The sequence below is a fragment of the Strigops habroptila genome (assembly GCF_004027225.2).
Source record: "Strigops habroptila isolate Jane chromosome 13 unlocalized genomic scaffold, bStrHab1.2.pri S16, whole genome shotgun sequence".
NCBI classification, from domain to species: Eukaryota; Metazoa; Chordata; class Aves; order Psittaciformes; family Psittacidae; genus Strigops; species Strigops habroptila.
In genome coordinates, this window is record NW_022651054.1 from 5453387 (window position 1) to 5473423 (window position 20037).

General features: G+C 44.9%; 1 protein-coding gene across 1 annotated transcript in view; it reads right to left on the reverse strand.

Moving 5' to 3' along the window:
* CASTOR2 (cytosolic arginine sensor for mTORC1 subunit 2) overlaps window positions 1-17235 on the reverse strand; it is a 119099-nt gene extending 101864 nt beyond the window's left edge. Inside the window, exon 1 of the mRNA XM_030472330.1 lies at window positions 16822-17235. Within this exon, the coding sequence (XP_030328190.1) occupies window positions 16822-16934 (113 nt within the window). The 5' untranslated portion in view covers window positions 16935-17235. The remainder of the gene's footprint in view (window positions 1-16821) is intronic.
* Window positions 17236-20037: the final 2802 nt, after the last annotated feature.

Sequence of the window (20037 nt, forward strand, 5' to 3'; positions counted from 1 at the left end):
AAAATCATACAAATGAGTCTGGAATGGGATGTCAGGGAAAGAACCAGCAGCAATCCTGTCACCTGCTGAGTTTCCCAAGCTGGGAAATCAACAACAAAATGCCATGCTGCTTTCAGTCTGCTCATTTAACCCAGACAGGATGTTTTGTCCCCTAAGCACAGGAACTTCACCATTTACACAATTCATCCAGAGATAATCAAGAGCTGGCTTTAATATACCATGAATTAATCCAAGGATCCTAATGCATGCTACATCCAGCAAAGAGGGTTATTTTCCCAGAAACCTCAAGCATACTCATGACTGACTTGCATGAACAGGATTTTGCAGGAACATTCCCTCTCACGTGAATTTTTCAGCCTGGGCTCTAACTCATTGACATCAATGAAGAGAAACTTGTTGACTTTGCCAGGCACAGAACTGGGTTATCAGGGCATCCCAAGCAGATTCGTAACAAAATCATTGCCTTGACTATTGCTATTTCCATGCTTGTATCTGTAGTCAAGGTAAAGTAAGAAACACTTCTCCCAAGAAAAAGCTCTGGTGAAGCATAACTACCAAGTCAGCTGTATTTCACTACAAACAGAAAGGTAAATCATTACACAGTGGTTATGCTGTATCAAAGTACACACTGGCATTATTTCATCCCAGGTTTTAGGCTTTTTGATTCAATTCTATTCCATTCTATTTTTTTACCTGGCTTTCAACCTAGTACAATCCAAAAATACAGTGAACTGGTACAACCCTGGAGTTCGGGCTGAATGCCATTTGTTAGCCCTACAGCAATTGAAGCCCATAAAATGGGGCTTATTCCCAGCAGGAAACTACCTGAACAATGGTTTTCAAAGGAAGACTGCAAACTCCTGGAGAAGTGGGAACCGTTCCTATGGAAAAGAGAAAGCCACACCTGTAACCTTCAGCTATTTCCTTATTCTGAAACTTGATCTTGGAGACAAGACGTACTTACTCCACGTTTCTCTCACTTACTCAGCATTTTTCTCACTTCTTGCTGCCAGAAATAGGTGATGTATTTGAAGCTTACGCAAAGCTAAGTCTCCGGAGAGACCACAATTTCACAACAACCTGGTCTTTTCTGTTTATTAGCAGAGGCTGGATGTAAAATTTTTCAATACTCTACACAAAGTCCTATATAATTTGAGCTAGAACACTACCATTATTGACAAGAACAGGAGTGGCCAAATGTTTTCTGATGCCGTTCAGAGATATCACGGTCAGGCAGCATCTTCTCAAAACATAACAAAAGATGACACTTCATGAGATGAGAGAGATGTGCCAGGCAATACATCTTGCAGCTCCTTCCTATTTTAATTCTAGTCGTCACTGATGGAGAGATATAATTGTCTTTCTCAAGACAGACACAGGAGAGGTGAAACCAAAGCAACACCTCAAACAGCTAAAAAATACACGGCAATACTCAGGGTTTCATTTAAATCCTGGTGTACTTGTTCTGGGCTAATAAAAATAGCCCACCCCACTGTTCCCATGATTCCTGAGATGAGTAGATACTACCCTGCAGCTGCCTGCACTGTTCACAACAGCAAGGAGGCTTGTTCCAGTTGGGCACATCCGTCTGCTTCCCCCTCCCCTTTTAATAGATGCATCAAAATATCAAATAGTTTGGAAATCTCCCCCCATGACCTGTGTATCTGTGCACTACTGACCATTAAAAGGTGTCCCTACAGCTTTGGGACTTTGCACTATTCCAGGATCTTTCATCTAAAGGTTAGCAAATAAACTTGTTTTGCAGTACTCCACTAGAATGGGTTTTATTTGGCATCTGACCATTGCTGCTGCCAGGGCATGAAGAAGGGGCTCTCATGTATGTAGCTGCACAGACCAGTAGGGACTCCAAAAAAATAACCCATCTAAAACCAGAGTAAACACTTGGTCACTTAGTCCATGCCAGGTTCTGTGTTTTACTGGTTACAGCACCAGACAGATTTATCCAAGCTACTTAGTTTAAAGCCAGGTTCCTGCTGTGTGGATTGGTCTGAGGTAGGAAGCTTTAGCTTTCCATCCACTGCCACAAAATTAGGCACCTACAAAGTGCAAAATAAGATCCCAAAGCCTGGTCCCGGGTTCCCCAGCTAATAAGGAAAAATTAAGCAGTGGCAGCAGTAAGAGTCAGAGCCAGAAGAGTTTAAAATGTTACCTCTTAAAGATTCAGATATATTATCTACTAAAATTTATTTGTGTATCAGTGGCCACTTTCCTTCAGAAGAAATGCTCCAGGGCTCCTTCAATGCCAGCAGCTCAGAGCTCACAAATAACCCTTTGACAGGAAGCCAGCATGCGTTCAGCAAGGACATACGGCCTACGGGATCAGGACTCACCCCAGCTTGCTTCTCCTCCTTGTTCTTCCACAGCTCCCTGCATGCCTGTGGGTAAATCATGCCATCTTCCCGTGCCTAAATTCCACATTTGTATAAGAGGAATAATCACTTTTTGTGGCTACAGAAGGCCATTGCCAGGCTACATTTACTAGCGATTGACAGAAGCCTAGGTACTACAGACAAGCACAAGGAATCACCCCTCTGCCCCAAATACTTCATGAAGAACAAATGTTCCTTAAAAAGCAGGTTTCAGATTCAGTTCTCTAAGTGGTTATCACAAAGAACAGCAATTTAACAAAAACTTTAGAAAAATAAAAAAATCCCAACACCATTTGACAATGTCTTTTCCACCTAACATTTAAGAAAACCACATGCACAATTGCATACGATAAAGACGACACAATAAGAGAACAAAAAAAGTGGGCAATATTGTTCCTTCTAGCTTAAAATCAAATTACAGTGCACTCAGCTTGCCAGTTTAATAGGTGATGTGACGGGTCCTTAGTTCATCTTGTGACAATTTGAGAACAGAATGATTGGCAGTGTATGATGACAGTGATCACTAGCTGGTTCCTGGAGAGCTGATAAGTTATTAAGCTAAACAATGCATCACTATTATGAGCAAGTCAGTGCACTAACTGTAATTTCCTTGAAAGCTGAGCAGTGCATGATTATACTTGTCCACTCAGGCTGCCTGCTGGCAGCTCCGTATTCTGCTATTGTTCTCAGCTCCAGAGTCTTCGCAGCACCCAGCATACAGCCGCAGGAAAATGTATTCTTCATATTCAGCCTTCCTTGTGGCAGCTGTCGTCTGAAGGGTACTGGGAAGAGAGACATTCTCTGTCCTGAAGCACAGCTATTAGAGCCTCTAAAACTGCGGAGCTTTGTTTGTCAGCAGCAACTACCTCTCATTTCTAGCTGAGGCAATTTGCATTTCAAGAGAGCTCTGACTTTGGAATGACCCATCTATACCTACATATATATTATACACACATATATATATGTGTGTTTCTATGTATTAAAAAGCCCTATATATACACAAGTACATTCCTGGCTGTTTTCTTTATGACTCTCAGGAAGGCTGCTGTTTTTGCTGGAAGCTCAAATGGACATCTTTCAACTGACATTTCTCTCTCAAGGTATAAGCAGAGATGACCGAGCACACCCCCACTAACGAAGCAGGCAGCAGCAGGGTGACAAGGATTCCCAGTGGCTAACACAAGCATGGACTGAAAGCACAGCCTTTATCTGTCCTACCGAAAAAGAGGCAGTTCTAGTGATGGAGATGATGCAGGACCTGGGAAAAACACCATCAGCTCCTAGTGCAGACCTGCTTTGTGAGATGGATAAGCCACTCATCCTCCCATGTGCCTCAGCTTCTTCCTCTGCCAAACAAGCGAGCAGCATCTCCCCACTGCTGAGAGGCCTGATGACTGGAGCCATTGCTGCTGCACAGCGGGGCAGGGGCCTGTCGCTGCACTGCTGGAGAAAAGAGAGTCCCTAACACATGTGATTATGGGGGGAGGGAAGAACAAAGAGACCCCCATTTTGACTCCCTAAACTAACTTTCAGAAATACATCTTCCTTCTTACCCGCATGAACAGTCACACAAAGCCTCCCCTCCCTTTGCTGCATTTTTACCATGCTCTTGTCCTGCATGTCATCAACTAGTCTGCCCAGGAGATAACATTTCTGAACAGATATTTCTGCTTGTAAGCCCCACCGGCTTCCAATAAGCCCTGGGGTGCCAAGTGCTTAAGGTGTTGGGTTATTTTTAAATGGGACTTAGGTGATTCTGAAAATATTACCATATACCTCACATTAGCTTTGATATGAAACGAACATTAAGTGGGAAGAAAACCTGACACTGACAACATTTGACAGGTGCTGAAGAGGTAAGTCCCAATTCATTTAAAATTTGTTTTATATAAGACTCATTTAAGGAGCACCATGAAATTCTTTCATTGTCTTTTTCTCTGTGCTGATCCTGCAAGGAACATAACATCAGTAATATGTTTAAACAAGCCAAGGAAAAAGTACCACTCTATGCTGAATCCAGGAAATGTTCTATTCCTGTCACTGAGTTTCTTCAAACTCAAGAGAAACCCGTTACTGTTTGAGTTAAAACACAAAATGAGCAAATGTAACATTCAAAACATGATACTAGTAATACAATGTAGTGACAGGACAAGGGGGAGTGGCTTTAACCTGCCAGAGGGGAGATTGAGATGAGCTCTTGGGCAGAAGTTCTTCCCTGTGAGGGTGCTGAGGCGCTGGCACAGGGTGCCCAGAGAAGCTGTGGCTGCCCCATCCCTGGCAGTGTTCAAGGCCAGGTTGGACACAGGGGCTTGGAGCAACCTGCTCTAGTGGAAGGTGTCCCTGCCCATGGCAGGGGGTTGGAGCTGGATGACCTTTAAGGTCCCTTCCAACACAAACCATTCTATGACTGTATGATAATACATACAGGATAAGCCTGCCCTATAGTTTTGCAAAAAGGTGAACACTATTCTATCTGCACACCTCAGACCTTTATGAATAAGTTATTTCTACCCCCACAAGAAGATCTCATCACCTGACCGTTCTCCTGGGCAGTAAAGAAAGGTTAAGAAGTCAATCATATCTACTCCAACTTTGATACTAACCATCCCGTAGCTGCACTACTGCAACTGCCTGTGAGCCTGTGCCATATACATAACCAAAATGATGTGGCTTCAAAGGTGGGGGGGTTTTGTTTGGTTTTGGTTTTTCCACCCCCCCCCAAACTTGGATCACACTCAGCGAATTAACAGCAACTTCCACAGCACTGGGGGTGGGAACTGTTGACTCAGGGCCAGGCACTTCATCAACTGCTCTGCTATGATCCTCCAACTACACCCTCAGGTATCCAGCCAACACAAACTGCACCTAAGGATAGAGCAGTAACTGTTCTAAGTACTGCGGCCACCTACAAACCCATAAGAAAAGTGCATGGTTATGTTCTGACCAGTAGAACACTCCAAAGTTTACATACAAACAAACAGCAGTAACATGCTATGGAAGGCTATCAAGCATGGATTAACTGCCAAGGATGTATCAGTTTAAAGCCCCAGTGATATACTGTAAACATAGAAGAAAATGAATTTACAGCCTATGCTCATGTACATCTCAAAAGGACACAAATCTTTACAAGCAGCATTTTACGCACACTATTTATCGTTTCTGACTTTTTTTCCTAGGTCATTATCACCTTTACAATGAGATATCCATTCAAAATACACTGCTTCCCAACATCATTGAAAGCTAATAGATAACCATATTGTTTTGGGACTACTTCATATTTAAATCATTGCCTAAGATTGCAATTCAACCACCAGCTGAATGAACAAAGCTATTCAAATGGGTACAGAACATACAAAGTCCTTTTACATCAGTCATTCCAGGCTGATTATACACTCCTGTGCAAACTGAAAGTATTTCTGGCCTGTCACAGCACAACAGCTACCAGGGGATAGCTCCGTGATTCGGCTCAAACCCTTCCCTTGGAGACTTCCATCCTTCCTCAGCCAAGGCTCTCCCTGTCAAACACAGAGCGCTTGTCCTGGGGTGAAGCCTCAGCAGCCCCCAGTTACAGCACTGCAACGGGTGATGTGACGAGGTATAAAGTCTACAAAATGACTGTACAGACAGGAATTCTGAGAACCACTCAGAAATGCAGGGCCTTGGAGGAACTTGATACCAATATGAGGACTACAAAGAACACTCTTTCATATACTGTGGTTTCATCGCATGATCGCTGTTACAGTAGGATTTCAGAAACTGTACAATAACCAAAGTACAACTTTTACTGCAGGGCATCCACCACACAATACTGTACATTAAAATATCACTTGGACTTCAGGCCACTCTAATACTTTCCCTTACTTACATCAAGGACACAAATGAAACTCCTGTTCTTGGCTAGCAGTAGCTTCATTAGTCTTGTACATCCACCTAACACCGTTACAAATTGTAATTCAGCTGTCTGCAATGGTACAGAAGTGAGCACATGCCCTTTCCCAAGGCAAAGTTTGCTCTTAGCCAGCTATGGAATTTTTTGGCTTCTAGTTTAATTTAGAGCAGCCTTGAGGCTGCTCTAACTTCAGCTAGTTCTTCACAGTTTACAGCTAATAAGCAGTTTCACATGAAACGCTCACAAGAAGAAACATAAAGGACCACTAAATTACTGCATTAGGCAGTTTTTCCTCTATACCAACAGTTCTCTCCAAGACTGAGAGATTGTACAATCTCACTCTTAAGTTAAAAACCCCACTAAGTCCTGTTTAAATGAGACATTAGATCACACATTATAATGCTATGCGGAAAGTAACATCCAATGGAGCAAAGCATTACAATGTCAACAAGGTCAACAACATGTAAACACATTAGAGTACAAGATCCAAATGGACAAAATGCTGAGCAACCTGTTCTAGTTGGCTCTGCCTTGAGCTTCAGGGGTGGCTAGGTGATCCTCAGAGATCCTTCTCGACCTCAACCATTCTGCCAAGATTTGCTATTTTCTAAGTTGTGATGATAACTTGATACCAGGCTGAGTTTGAAAACAACACAAAACGGTTAAGGCTCCACCAGGGCATTAACTGTCAAAGCCCTGCATGAGGCTCCCACAGAATAATGATACACCCATGCTCATCTTTCTTACCTCAATCACTCCCCTCCAGAAGAGCATAAAGCCTGCTTTGGTCAAGCTGAATTCTTAGTAACCTCCTCTGTGCTTAGCCGAAACTATACTGGGTCTAGCAAAGTGGTTCCTGGCAGTCACCAGAGCACTGTTATACCTGTAAGCCAGAAATACTGAACAGAAAGCAACCATTTAAAGAAAAAATACTAATCTGTGTCAAAAGCGATGCTCTGTTCTTTAGGAAGCCGGTTGGTTTGTATATTTGTAACCACCACTACCTTGCCTGCAATGCTGATAACTCAAGCCCTTTTCATCTTCCAGAATAATGTATTAGTATCATTTGCAAAGAAATTGCTACGGACTGGCTACATTGCCGAGTTTTCCCTGAAAAAAGTCCTCTTAACAAACCAAGTCTATTTCAGTTTGTGTCCCTCGGTAAAAGGGAAATATTGCAAACCACACAGTCCCACCACTCAGTGCAGAAACCCACCCACTAACTAGTCCAAAACCTGCAGCAAGCTCAGGGGGGAACAAGCCACAGCACAGATGCAAACAAGCCACACACATTAAAACTCTGCTTGGCTTATGAAATGCCTGAATGGGTAACAACATGCAACTCAACACACATCATCTCAGTATAGCATAAACTGTCCTAAATTTATCTCCACAGCCATATGAGACAGGTTAATTCTAACACTTCCCTTTTGCAACCAAGTAGATCTAACATGAAAACAATTAAAAGCACCATTTTGACATTAGCTAGTAGGATTTAAAGATATCTGACACCATTTTGAGAGTGATGGCATTTCAGGTGTAAATAAGCTAATTTAAACAACCCTTACCAAAGTATGTTTCCTCCTTAAACTCCAAAGCAAATTAAACAAGTCAATTGAGGAGAAATTGGTGACGAAGCAATTGGAACCAGTCCACTGATGCAATAAGCCAGATTTTGACAGCAACAGCATCTTCTCCAAGAAGGGAGAATATTTTCCTCATTTTGAGTGACTCGGTTTAGCTCAGAATGATTCATCCCAGGTTGAGAAACAAATTAGGAACTGAAAAAGCAAGTAAACTTGTTGTGTTTCTTCCAGTCTGCAAACAAGCAGTAGGTGTGGGAGGCTGAGATCTACTCGCTCCGATGCCCTGACAAACACAGTCTGAAGTCACCACCAGCTTCATTTGTTTAGTACAGGTCACATTGCACTGCTTAGTTAGAGGCACAAAATAGGCTGAGATTATTATTTTCCCTAAATACTTGGCACATTTAAAATTGCTTATTAGTTTAAAACCAGCAACTGAAAATGTTTTCCGTGTTACAATCTAACTCCAATTTCCACCCAAAAGCAGCTTTGAAAAGGATGCCAATTGAAAGATTAATCGTGTAATGTCATCCATCATTTTCAAAAAAGACTAAGTAAATCTATGTAAATGTATACAGTTGCTTAGATGCATACAGAGTATATCCTTCTCACTATTAAAAACAACCTTTATTCCTTTTTGCCACGACTACATTTATTTGCAAGTGAGTGCCTTAGAGGTTATCAAAAGAGTCAATCTTTCTTCAGGAAAAGAAATAAAAGCTACAAATGTTAAACACGATTAACATGGGCCATTTCAATCAAGGTCTCTTGACTTGTCAGCTTCAACCAACTCACCCTGTAAAACAGGATACATGTGTAGCATAATAAAAGGTTGAATACTGATCTTTTAACCACAGAACTGGGATAAATATTCAGGTATCACTAAACCCAATGCATATCATCACCCAGATCCTCCGACACGTAACATTTTTAAAAAGCCTTAACAGAAAGACAGGGAGAGTCACACCTACGTTTTAACTGTTCTATCCATGTCAAAACTTGTAAATTATCCCCTCCCAGCTTTAAAAATACCCCCACTATCATTTTTAATTCCCCCATTTGAATACATAAGACTTAAAGGTTGTGTTTTACTCTCAACTTGAGTGGTGTAGCTTGCAACACCTTATAGCATCTGTAGTATTCTCTGTAACAAGGACACCAAAACTTTGCAGTCCAAGAAAAGTACTTTTCTTTTACAGTAACATCTTTATCAAACACACAATCACACTTACAAGAGTGTTGGGTTCCTACTTTATAAGCACTTTGTAGTGAAACAATTTGGATGGGGGACAGCCTACCACCGGTAACAGCCTACATCTCCCTATAACTACTGGCCAGTAAGTAGCACAAGTATCTTAAAAAACATCTGTTCCATCACATTTACAAAACTTAACTGGACTGCAAAGGGCTGAAAAAAATCCCTTTGCCTACTGAGACATCCCCCAAAGGGTGCCTCAGAAACCCCCAAAAGATTAACAAATGGTTTGCTGCCACCAAGCAAACTCACCACTTCTCTCTCCCACTTTACAGAGTGCCAGCCTTGTGTTGAACAGCAGCTCTGGTACCTCAGCATTACTGCTGTGAGCCTTCTAGAGCAGCCTCAAGTTCACAAATAGGCTTTTTATTTTCATCTCTAGTAAAGCATATTTAACAGGAGCAAAGTAAGAAAGTAAGTTCTGGTTGGTGAGGATGTTCAGGCATTCACAGCTTTTTGGATGTGAAAATTAAACTTCATCAACCAGTACAAAATATTTCTTATACATCAGACCACAAATGTCCACTTCCATGGTCAGCACAGTAAAACTTTGTGCAGTACCTCTGAAACAAACAAGGGGTTGTATACTCACAAAACAGGTTCAGCAATCTTTCTTTTGTGCTGTAATAAAACGGTTTTGTGTGTTGTCTCCTCTCTAACAAATATATCCTCTAGTTAGCGACACAAAACCAAGCTGAGCTCAAGGGGAAGAGAGGTCTTTTTACTTTGAAATGATAACTGCAACTTACAGGCTGTGCTCAGTGGGTTTTGAACTGCAATGAATGGAGTTATTTCCTCACATTCCTGTTGTATAATTCTTCTTTTACCAGCCTTCAGCTATCAGCAGATCAGAGCCGGAGTTTACTCTGGAGTTGGCAGTAAACAAAAGAACAAATCTGCACTGTTTCCTCTGAAAAAAGAAACTGTAGCCCTTGTCCAAATATTAAAACATTGAAACATGCAGGACGATTAAGGAGCTGTATATTAGATAAACGAGGCAGTGTGCTCAACAGATCAAAAAAAGAGGCAGAAGAATTAAATGGAAAGATTTACATATTTATAGAGCACAAACAAGGCATTGTCAAATAGTTCCAGCCTCAAATGGAGCCTAATTTAAGCTATAACTCAGTGGAAGGAGTAGCCTGTGGATTCAAACCATTGTGTTAATGAACAACTCGCCTGTTACTTCTTGATGACGAACGCACAACAGTTACACTTTGCCTTAAAAGACCTGCAATACGTCTGCTCTGCTGCTGAAGCACAAGAGCACCCAGCTTGCAGGAGCCACCTAGGAACTAATAACAGCCACCTTTTTAATTTAAATATTGACTTTCATCTGAAAGTAGCAAACAAATATTGAGCTGAAGGCATCTTCCATGAGTTACATGGCAAAAGAGAAATATTTTTTCCCATTTTTACTTCTCAGCTTAACATCAGTGGGCACCAGTGTTGTTTCCTTTACATCACTGATGTTGCACTGTATCCCCAGATGATGCCTTACATCGATGCAACAGCTCTGTCAATGGATGGAAACAGTTTAGAATGGGAAATAAGGAAAAACCACCAGCCCACTACAAACTACAGCCAGGTATTTCTTTATTTAAAAGGCAAATGGCCAAGTTCAGACAAGAGGAAGAAAAAAAATCTTAAGCAAAATGGACAAACATCCAACATTTCTCCAGCACACAGTGCTCCCCAGCATTGCACCATGGGTCTGCTCCGGTACTTCTGTTCCATCTTTTGAATCTCATTTAGTTTTTAAGCACTCCAGTCAGCTTCTGACTTGGCATCAGCCTGATGGGACCACATGGTAGGTTGAGGATGGCATGACAGGACTGTCAGGCAAAGACAGGCAAATAAGGCAGAGCCCCACTGGTCAGCTCATGTGCCAGAAATAGAAAAGAAAGGGAAATAATAACAACGTTTTTAGATAAACAATAAGAGACCAACAGGAAGGAAACCTGCTCTTTCCAAAGTTACGTGTATTAAACCACTGTAGAATATTGTCACAGCCCTGCAGCAGCTGAAACACCCAACAGCCCTGAACACAAATCAGTGACATTCACAATTAAACAGCTTATGCCCTTTGTTAGCCCAAGCAAGTGACTCCTATTCTCTCTCCTCCTCATTTATCTGATTCTCACTAGCTTCTACTCATCTTGAATATCCACCAGCAAGTTCAGCGTCATAAATGCAAACAAAAAGGCAAAGTGCTTTGGGAAAGGGCAGGCAGGCATCTTGAGTTGTGAGGCTTCCACCACTCCAGCCTCCTGTGGTGTCTGGACATCAGCACTCGGTCCTTCTGTCACACACACATATACAATATACCAAATCAGGCTAAGAAAGAAGTCCCCAAACCTCCAGTATCACGCACACATACACCCCCAGGAGAAAAAAAAATAATCAAAAATCAAGATATTCGGAAGTCTTTGCCATGCTAAAAGGAAACACAAGCAACCTGGTTTAGATGAATAAACCCTGTCTTAGAACTTGCAAAAGCCTCTACTCAGTGGTCTTCCTGGGACATGCAGGACGGCAGAAGCCAAGGGGAAAAGAAAAGGTTTTAACAACAGAAGTAGCTTGCCTTTGCCAGATGACCACTCAGTGTTGCAATCTATTTCCTATAAAGGGCATAAACGACATTTCTTTGCCTGAGTTCACACTAAGGAAATGGACTACTGATCCCCTGAATGTCCTCAAATGATGCACAGATACATTTTAAGCACTTGCTTGTCCTACTGTGCTCTGAAATCCAAAATAGACCTTTTATTACAGTATCTCCAATTTCAGGACACCTAGACAGTAAACAAGTGATCAGGGGATGAGAAACACCTACATTAATAGCAACAACACACTGCTCAGAAGTAGAGGTGTCAATTATTACTAACAAAATGGATGGATTACCAAAAGCGCCACCACAAACTGAGCAAATATAACCAACCTGGTTTCATGTTTTGTTCAAAGACCAGAGAAAATCCAGTTTATTCTGTTTAGTTTATCATTGTTTACTTGTTGCTACACTTTTATTAGAATGAGTATTTTGAAGCACCTCTCCACTCTAAGAACACCTCCTGCCCCTGAGGATCCCATGGCAGAGGCTGCATTCAAGCAGCACTGACCATGGAGCAGAGCCCAGTCTGGCTCTTCCACCCTACCCATCTCCTCTGGGAAGCATCCTGCTCACCCAGCTGGCCTTCTGCACTTAGTGCCAACCCTGCTGACCTGCAAAGTGCCTGTAGTTCTGCTTCAGGTCACCAACACACACAAACTGCACCTCCAGAAGACGACCTGAGCAGCTTGGAAAAGCAACCAGACAGATGCTTTTGAAATGCCTGCCTTAAACTCTTCTGCGACCAAGGGCTCACCCCAATGCAGAACTTGTTCCTGCTCTCCAGCATGCTGAAATAACAACCACCTCAAGCTAGAGAGTATCAGAAAACTCTGATTTGTGATGTTAGACACATGACCTACACCTATTTTAACTGCCCAGCCCTGTGAACAAACTCACCTTTCAACTTCACGCTGGTTATAACTTGATAGCATGAGAATTTAAATACTCCACTACTTTATTTTACTGTTTACCACCAAATCTTTATATTAAGTACCGGAACAGAGAGGAGAGGCTACGTGTGAACTCATTGACTCCAGATGTTCAAGGGTCTACCAAAGCACTACCCAGAAACCAGGCTAATTACATTATACAGGTACCGTGCTTGGAAGAGCTCTGACCCCACGTTATTCTCCAGGACTTAAACTCTCCATGTATTTTTATATACACTCAAAAGACAAGGTCAGGCTCACCTTCCTTCTCCCTACTGCATGCACTGGTGGCTCAGTGCAAGCATTATCCAAGATTGTCTTTCCCCTCCATTCAGATTTCATTCCTATGCAGTGAAAGGAGATGCCATTAAAAACCCCAAGACAGGAATGTAGCAGCACATTCACATGTCTATCAAGTCCTCAAGCGGGTCACTTGTGGCACGTCACCCGATAGCCTGAGATGGTTTAACTCTGACCAAGGAAGAAGAGACATTAGTTCTGGTGGGAAGGAAGCTGTTCTTTTTGCAGCCCACATGGAGCTGAAGGTGGGAGTTCACAGATGAGTGCAGTTCTCTGCCCCAGAGAAACAACATTTACAGAGGTCGCAACAGTAGAACCAGGCACAATTGTTGTATTTACATACATCAACAAGCAGTGCACCTTCTGAACAGGTGAAGATCCTTGGCACCAAGGAACTCTCAAGCCAAACACAGACACAACACAATCAGTAAAATACCAGGATGGCAACGACAGCAACAGCAAAAAGACAAGACATATGCAGACCTTCAACATGCAACTCAAAACTACCCAGATCTGACCCTCTGCTCGGTGCCTAGCAGAGCTCAGGTGAAATCCACAGCTCTGCACTTACACAAGCAGAGCATCAGGAGCACATTGCTCAGTGTAACTGCTACTATTTATTTCTGGAATACCTGTCGTAATGCAACTTTACATAAAATACCTCATGCCTAACTCAAAGTTATGATTAATAGTGGTTTTCTTTCAGCTCAGGTCAGCCCACCGTTTTATTCACTACTGGTCTCACCTCTTCACCTCAGTAACTGCTTTCTTGCTTCTGGCCATCAGAATAGTTCCAAAATTGCTGTTCTTTGTTCAAAAAAAACCCACTGCTATTGGAACAGAAGCTAAATTAAAAGACTCAGATCATGAACAAGGGCAGGCTGAAAGTGGCAAAAGGCCAAAAAAAAGAGGCAGAATTGTTACTTTTCCTTCCCAAGAGGATTAAGAAAAACATTCAAGATTTAAAAAATTGTTCCAGCCCTTCTCCCCGGTGCATGAGAACACGAAGGAGGCTGCACTGCTCCCTCCAGATCACTCCTCAGAAAAGCCTATGTAAAAACTGTAGTTTCCTGTATGACTAACATAAGGATGCTGATGATGTCATTGCCACCTCTTTGGATCACATCTGTCCCACAGATCATTATTACTTGCTGGCAGCCTTGCAGCACAGGTAAAAGCTCTGTGTAAGGTCTCACTGGGAGAAATGTAAGAGGTGGAAGTAACTGGCATCTTCGCTATCTCAGCAGAAGAGGTTAGCAGCGGTGTAAGGCCACCTTCCCCTTTCACCCCCCTAGTTGGTGCTTTTCAGACTGCATGGCTGGGAGGGGAGCTTTGTCTTGCACCCACATAAGAAGTTGTTGTCTCCTGGGCACATCGACTTCTTAAAGGAAGAGGAAAAAGAAACGGCAGGATCATAAATTTAGGGAGTTCCATCTCCCAGAAACCGCCACCTTCCTCATACACATGGTGGTCATCAGAGCAGAAGGTCTACAGGGCAGGTACCTTGTTTGCCTCAGGGCATGTAAAAAGCACACAGGAGAAAGCAACGGCTCAGCATTGTCACTTGTCTTAAGAATGACACAAACAAGCTTCCCCTTCCCTCCCCTGCACCTCTACTGCCTGCAAAAACATCAAAACAAAGGAGAAATAAATAGAAGTTTCCCATGCCAACAAGCCAGTGAGATTCCCTGAAAGCCAAGGGAAGGTTATTGATGTTCACTGTGCAAGGAAAGGGCCAGGCACCTCAGGAACCAGAGCAATGTGAATGTCAGGTGCTGCATCCAAATGCAGGGCAAGGTATCACACCCCAAAAGGCTTATCTTACTGTTCACCCTTTCACAGCTCTCCAGTGTCGAAGATGTGAAAAGTAGTGGGAAACAAAAAGGCAACAGGACTATCTCTGAACTTAAAATACATCTGTAAATAAAAGGAAACAAACCACCAACACTCAGTCTTATGCATTAAGTCTTGTGCACTAGGAGTGACAGATTTAAAGATTTCACTGTTGACGTTAATAGTGACATTTTAAGCACGGGAAGGGGAGCAACAACCCCTCCAAAAAAGCCAGCAGCCTCTCGCAATTATAATGAAACAACAAATTAAAAATAGAAATTCAAGACTGAGGAGCCTTTAATACCCCTGTGGGTATTCCAGGCCAGCAGTAAACAAGGTGCTGATATACTATACACTGCAACCCAGGGCGAGCCAAGTGGGATGAGCCCCAAATCAGAGTGAGATTTCAATGCATGAAGTTTAACTGAAGATAAGGGACTGTAATCAAATTACACCACAAATAGGTCCATTCATCCGCAAGCATTATCACAGAGAGGGGATTGAATTACAGCTTGGAATAAAACAACTTAAGCAATAAAAAGCAAATTTATTATCTATTTATTGTTTCCCCACCTTCACCCAAGACCACTATCTGAGAGGAGCCTGGGGAGAAAGCTGAAATACTAATTATGAGGCTGGAAAAGCATGAGGAGTTTGAGTTGGGTTATTTACATTCCCATTCCTCTTTCTGAGCAGAGCAAAGTCAACAAGCTGCGTAAAGACACAGGAATATGCAATTGCAATTCAAGTTGTTTTGCAGCGAAAGGCCTAAGCAGCTTACAGACACTGAGTAACCCTCAGCCAGAGGGGCTTTTTTCCTCTCCCTAAAAACAATATAAATTCTCACAGTGCCTTCCACTGTTTTTCCCCCCTCCTTTTTTTTTTTCCCCGAAAGCTCTCACATATTACTCAATACCAGGATTTTTAAAGAGAGCCAAGCTCAGGGCAGGCATTGCCCCTCATCCTCCTCCAATCTGGCAGCACTGAAAAAGCGCCGTTTAAAACAAACACGCGTGGGGACGATTCGCTCTCTCGGTGAGTGCTGTAAGGAACAACAACCGGGAGAAAAACAGAGCGAAAGGAAAAAACCACCGCGGCTCCCCCCCTCCCGGGGCTGCCGGTGCCTTTGTTGTCGCGGCGCCCCGCGCCCGCCGCCCCCCCGGACCCCCTCCGGTCCCCCCCAACCTGCTCTCTCCGGAGCCTCGCCGGGGGGACCCCAACGCCAGCGCTCACCCCCGGCACCATCTCCCACTCTTGGGATAATGGGGGTGTAGGGATAAGCCAGGTGTCCCCCTTCACCACAAACCCTGCCCTCTGGACGGGAGTGTGTCCCCCCGCACCCCAGCACCCCGACTGCTTGCAAGGAGAGTGTCCTCGCCCCCCAGCACCCTGGCCCTTGACAGGGAAGGTGTCCCCCCTGCTCCAGCACCCTGCCCCTTTGCAGGAACGAGGATATCCTACCCCCCTGCAATGGGGGTGCACCCCACCCCAACACGCTGCCCCCTCGCAAGAAGGGTGCCCCTCACCCCAGGACCCTGCCCCCTTCCAAGAAGGGCTGTCCTCTATCCCAGGACCCTGCTTTATTTCAGGAAGGAGGTCGCCCCCCACCCAATCATCCCACCCCCTTGCAAGAAGGAGGCTGCCCTGCCCCCTTGCAAGGAAGGTACCCCCCAGCCCAGCCCCTTCACAAAGACAGAGGGTGCCCTCCCAGCACCCAGCCCCCTGGTAGCAGGGAGGATACACCCCCAACACCCCGTCCCCCTGTGAGGAGGGTGACCCCCTGTCCCCTTCAAAAGGAGGGTGCCCCCCAACCCCTGACCCCTCACAAGGAGGGTGCCCCAAACATCTTATCCCCTTCACGGGGGGTACCCCCCAGCCCCCTCACAAGGAGGATGTTCCCCAATCCTTATCCCCCTCACAAGGAGGGTGTCCCCCAATCCCTATCCCATTCACAAGGAAGGTACCCCCCAACATCCTATCCCCTCACAAGGAAGGTGCCCCCAGCCCCCGCGATGCCCCAGCACCTACCTCGTCTTAGAGGACAGGAAAGCAAGTTTGATTAATCCATAGGTAAACAACTGGATGCTCTCCTTGGCTATGCTGGCCACTCTGAGCCTGTGCTCTAGGATGTGCAGTTCCATCTTTTCCTCTTTCTCATTTGTAGTTCATCTATCCCCGGGGTTTATTTTGTGTTTTTGAATGGGGAGGGGGAGGGGGGCTGTTATTGTCGGTGCCTTTTTTTTTTTTCCCCCCTCCTGGTTCCTTCTCCCCTTCCCGGCTCCGGGACGGGCAGCGGCGGGTGTGAGGGAGCGGCGGGTGCCCAAGTTGGAGCGGGGTGGTGGCGGAGGGGAGGCCGGCGGGGCGCGGAGCGGAGAGGAGCCGGGCAGGAGGCAGCGGAGCGCCGAGCAGCTGGTGCTCGCTGGAACAAACAACTTGCCACTCAAGGCCGGCCCAGCGCGCCTGCGCGCCGCCCCGCCGCATGCCGGGCCTTGCAGTCCGCAACGCCGCGCCGGACGGGGCCGCGCCGCGGGGACCGGCGCCGGGCCGGGCCGCGCTGCCCTGCGCTGGGGAGGGGGCCCGGGCACCCCCAGCCCGCACCGCCCCTGCCGCCGGGGCCGAGTTGGACCAGTCACTTCAAGATAAAAAGGAGATTTGTTACTGACACTCGTAAGCGACCAGGCTCGGGGGTTGGATGAGTTTTCATTGCATCCATCATTGGACTCCGGCAGGGGAAAGATCTACAGTCTTTCAGCACCCAAAAACCAGGAGAAAGGCGATCTTCAGAAGTTTTACTAACAGTACGGAAATGCTCCAATCGTACCCTGTTGGTTCTCACCCGCAGCAGGCAGGAGTCCTGCCCTGCTCCCCTGTGCAGCAAAAATAAAGTGGAAAAAACCACTCACCCTGCATGGAAGTGTTGCCGAGGTAAAGCGGCAGTTGTCAAGAACACAGAAACAGTCTTGTGTGCAGGACAGTTGGTAATGCTGGAGGGGCGAGTGGCCTGTTCGTCCCAGTCCTCACCCCACTCCTCAGCACAAGGAGGCTGCAGGGAGGCAGGAATGGACAAACCTCACACCAGCACCCCAGAAACGGGGCTGATGGGACAGCAGGAGAGCCTCAGGGCTGGCACCCAGACACTGCCCCTGCTACGTTTGGGAGCACCAGCTCCTCAGCAGAGCCTCACTGACAGCACACAGGCTGAAACAAGAACTAAATTCAGGCTTGAGGTATTCTTAAAACAGGACCTGGACCATAAACCTGATTTTAGCTTCTGTGTGGAGCTCCCTCTGACTTCAGACCACACTGATTCTGCCAGGAACACACGACACATCACTTTCATCAGTAGATCTCAAACGGGCTATATAAAGACCATCAACAGCAACCCTTCTGTTCTACACAAGGGGACACTGAGGCAGGGGATGTGTCCAAGGGCACTAGATCAGAGCTCAGTTAGTCAAGCCCCACTCCCGGCCATTCCTCCTCACTGTACAGAAGGAAGAGCTTCTGCAGTGGCAAACCAAGCTTTTAGGGCCCGGATTCTTGTAGCAGAAATCTCTTGAATCCAGCTCTGGAGAAAAGCTTCTGAAACCAGGATTTCCAAACCCTTTCTACTATGTGAGTTCCCACTGGATGGCTGTATTCCTCCATGGACATGTCTGTCTGTGGCCATACTTCTGAAAGGCTGTTCTAATTTGTAATATCCCCAAAGGAAAAACTTGAAATTAGAGGTGTTTATATCAATAGTCAAAATCAGTCAGAGGAAAGGCAACAAAGATAACATTTGTAAAAGCCTTTAAAACCCAGGGAGTTGTTTTCCTTCGCTGCCTCACACACAAGTTCAGATGGCTGTAGGCGTTGCATTTTAGGAAGCTGAAGAGGATTTGTAATCTGCTTCCAGTGCCAGTTCAAGGTCTTGGTCTTCAAAGCTCTGAACGTATCTGTGACCAGCTACAAAACGTGCCTGCACCTGCATCTACAAATCACAGAGATATCCGTGTTCCTCTGGGACAATGCAGACCACAGAGCCCAGAAGGAAGCAGCCAGGGACAAAACACGCACCGTCTAGGTTGCTGTGAACTTCCAGAGGAAACCAGACAAATGTAGCCTGAATCATGTCTAGGAAACGCTGCAAAACTTTCCTCTTTTAAAAGATTTTCCATCATAATCAGGACGACATTCACATTCCCACTCAGAGAAAGAATCTGGTGCCCCCAAGCAGAGCTTTCTCAAAACAGGGAGGTCAGAAACTCCAGGAAGGCCACCAGGGATTCTGCTATTACCAGTCTAATTACTACTGAAAATGCTTACTTGAAACAATTGCGAGATGATAGAACAGACCCAAAGGTAAAATCAGTGGGGACCTTTTGAAGCAAGCAAATCATTGGAGACTTTGTTCTGCCTGCAGGGAAGGAGAAAAGAGGCCCTGAGTTAGTCATCTGGATTTACTAATAAAAGAAGAATCAAGCAAACAAGGAAAAACAAAACCAAAAAATATCTCCCCAAACCCACAAAACACAGAAATACTTCTTCATTTTGTAAGTTTACATCTAGTGTTCTCCAAAATTGCAATTTCTTTCCTGGGTCTGTTCAGCTGCTCTGGTTTTCCACGTCTTTCAAAGAAGGCCTGAAGGCCTGTTTGAGCTGGAAACACAGACCTCATGGCTACATGAACCTTCACAGAGTTGATTGTAGGAAGCATTAGAAAAAAATAAAGCCCTCCCCAACACCCAACCTAGTTTTCTACACATGAAAAATATGCCTAGCTCAGCACAGGCAGATTTTTCAAGAGCAGGCAACATGGCAATTAGCCAAAAGACTATTAAGGCCCCCTCCTCCAACTGTCATTAGTATTCAGATCTCTCTCTCCCTTGTTGCCAGGTATACCTGGGAGATTCCATGCAGGGAGCAGCTTAGAATGTGTTGTTATCATACATAACATCTATCAGGTCTTCCGATTATTGCAATTTCTAGTTTTCCATATTTTTGCAGCTCAAAAGGACTCACTCGGCCCAGGCACAGAGCAGGAACCTGTCGTGCAAGATGATGTGACCACACTTTATTACAACCAAAACCCATTCCCTGCCCACACAGCTTCCAGTGGCAGTTACCACAGCACACACCAGGCAGACAGAACAAAGGAACAGGGAGAATGGGTGAGAAAAGAGGAAGATGAGATAGTGGCAAACCAAATCTCAGTACGAGGACCAGGCACTGTGAGTCACCTCCTGCCCACACGGAGAGCAG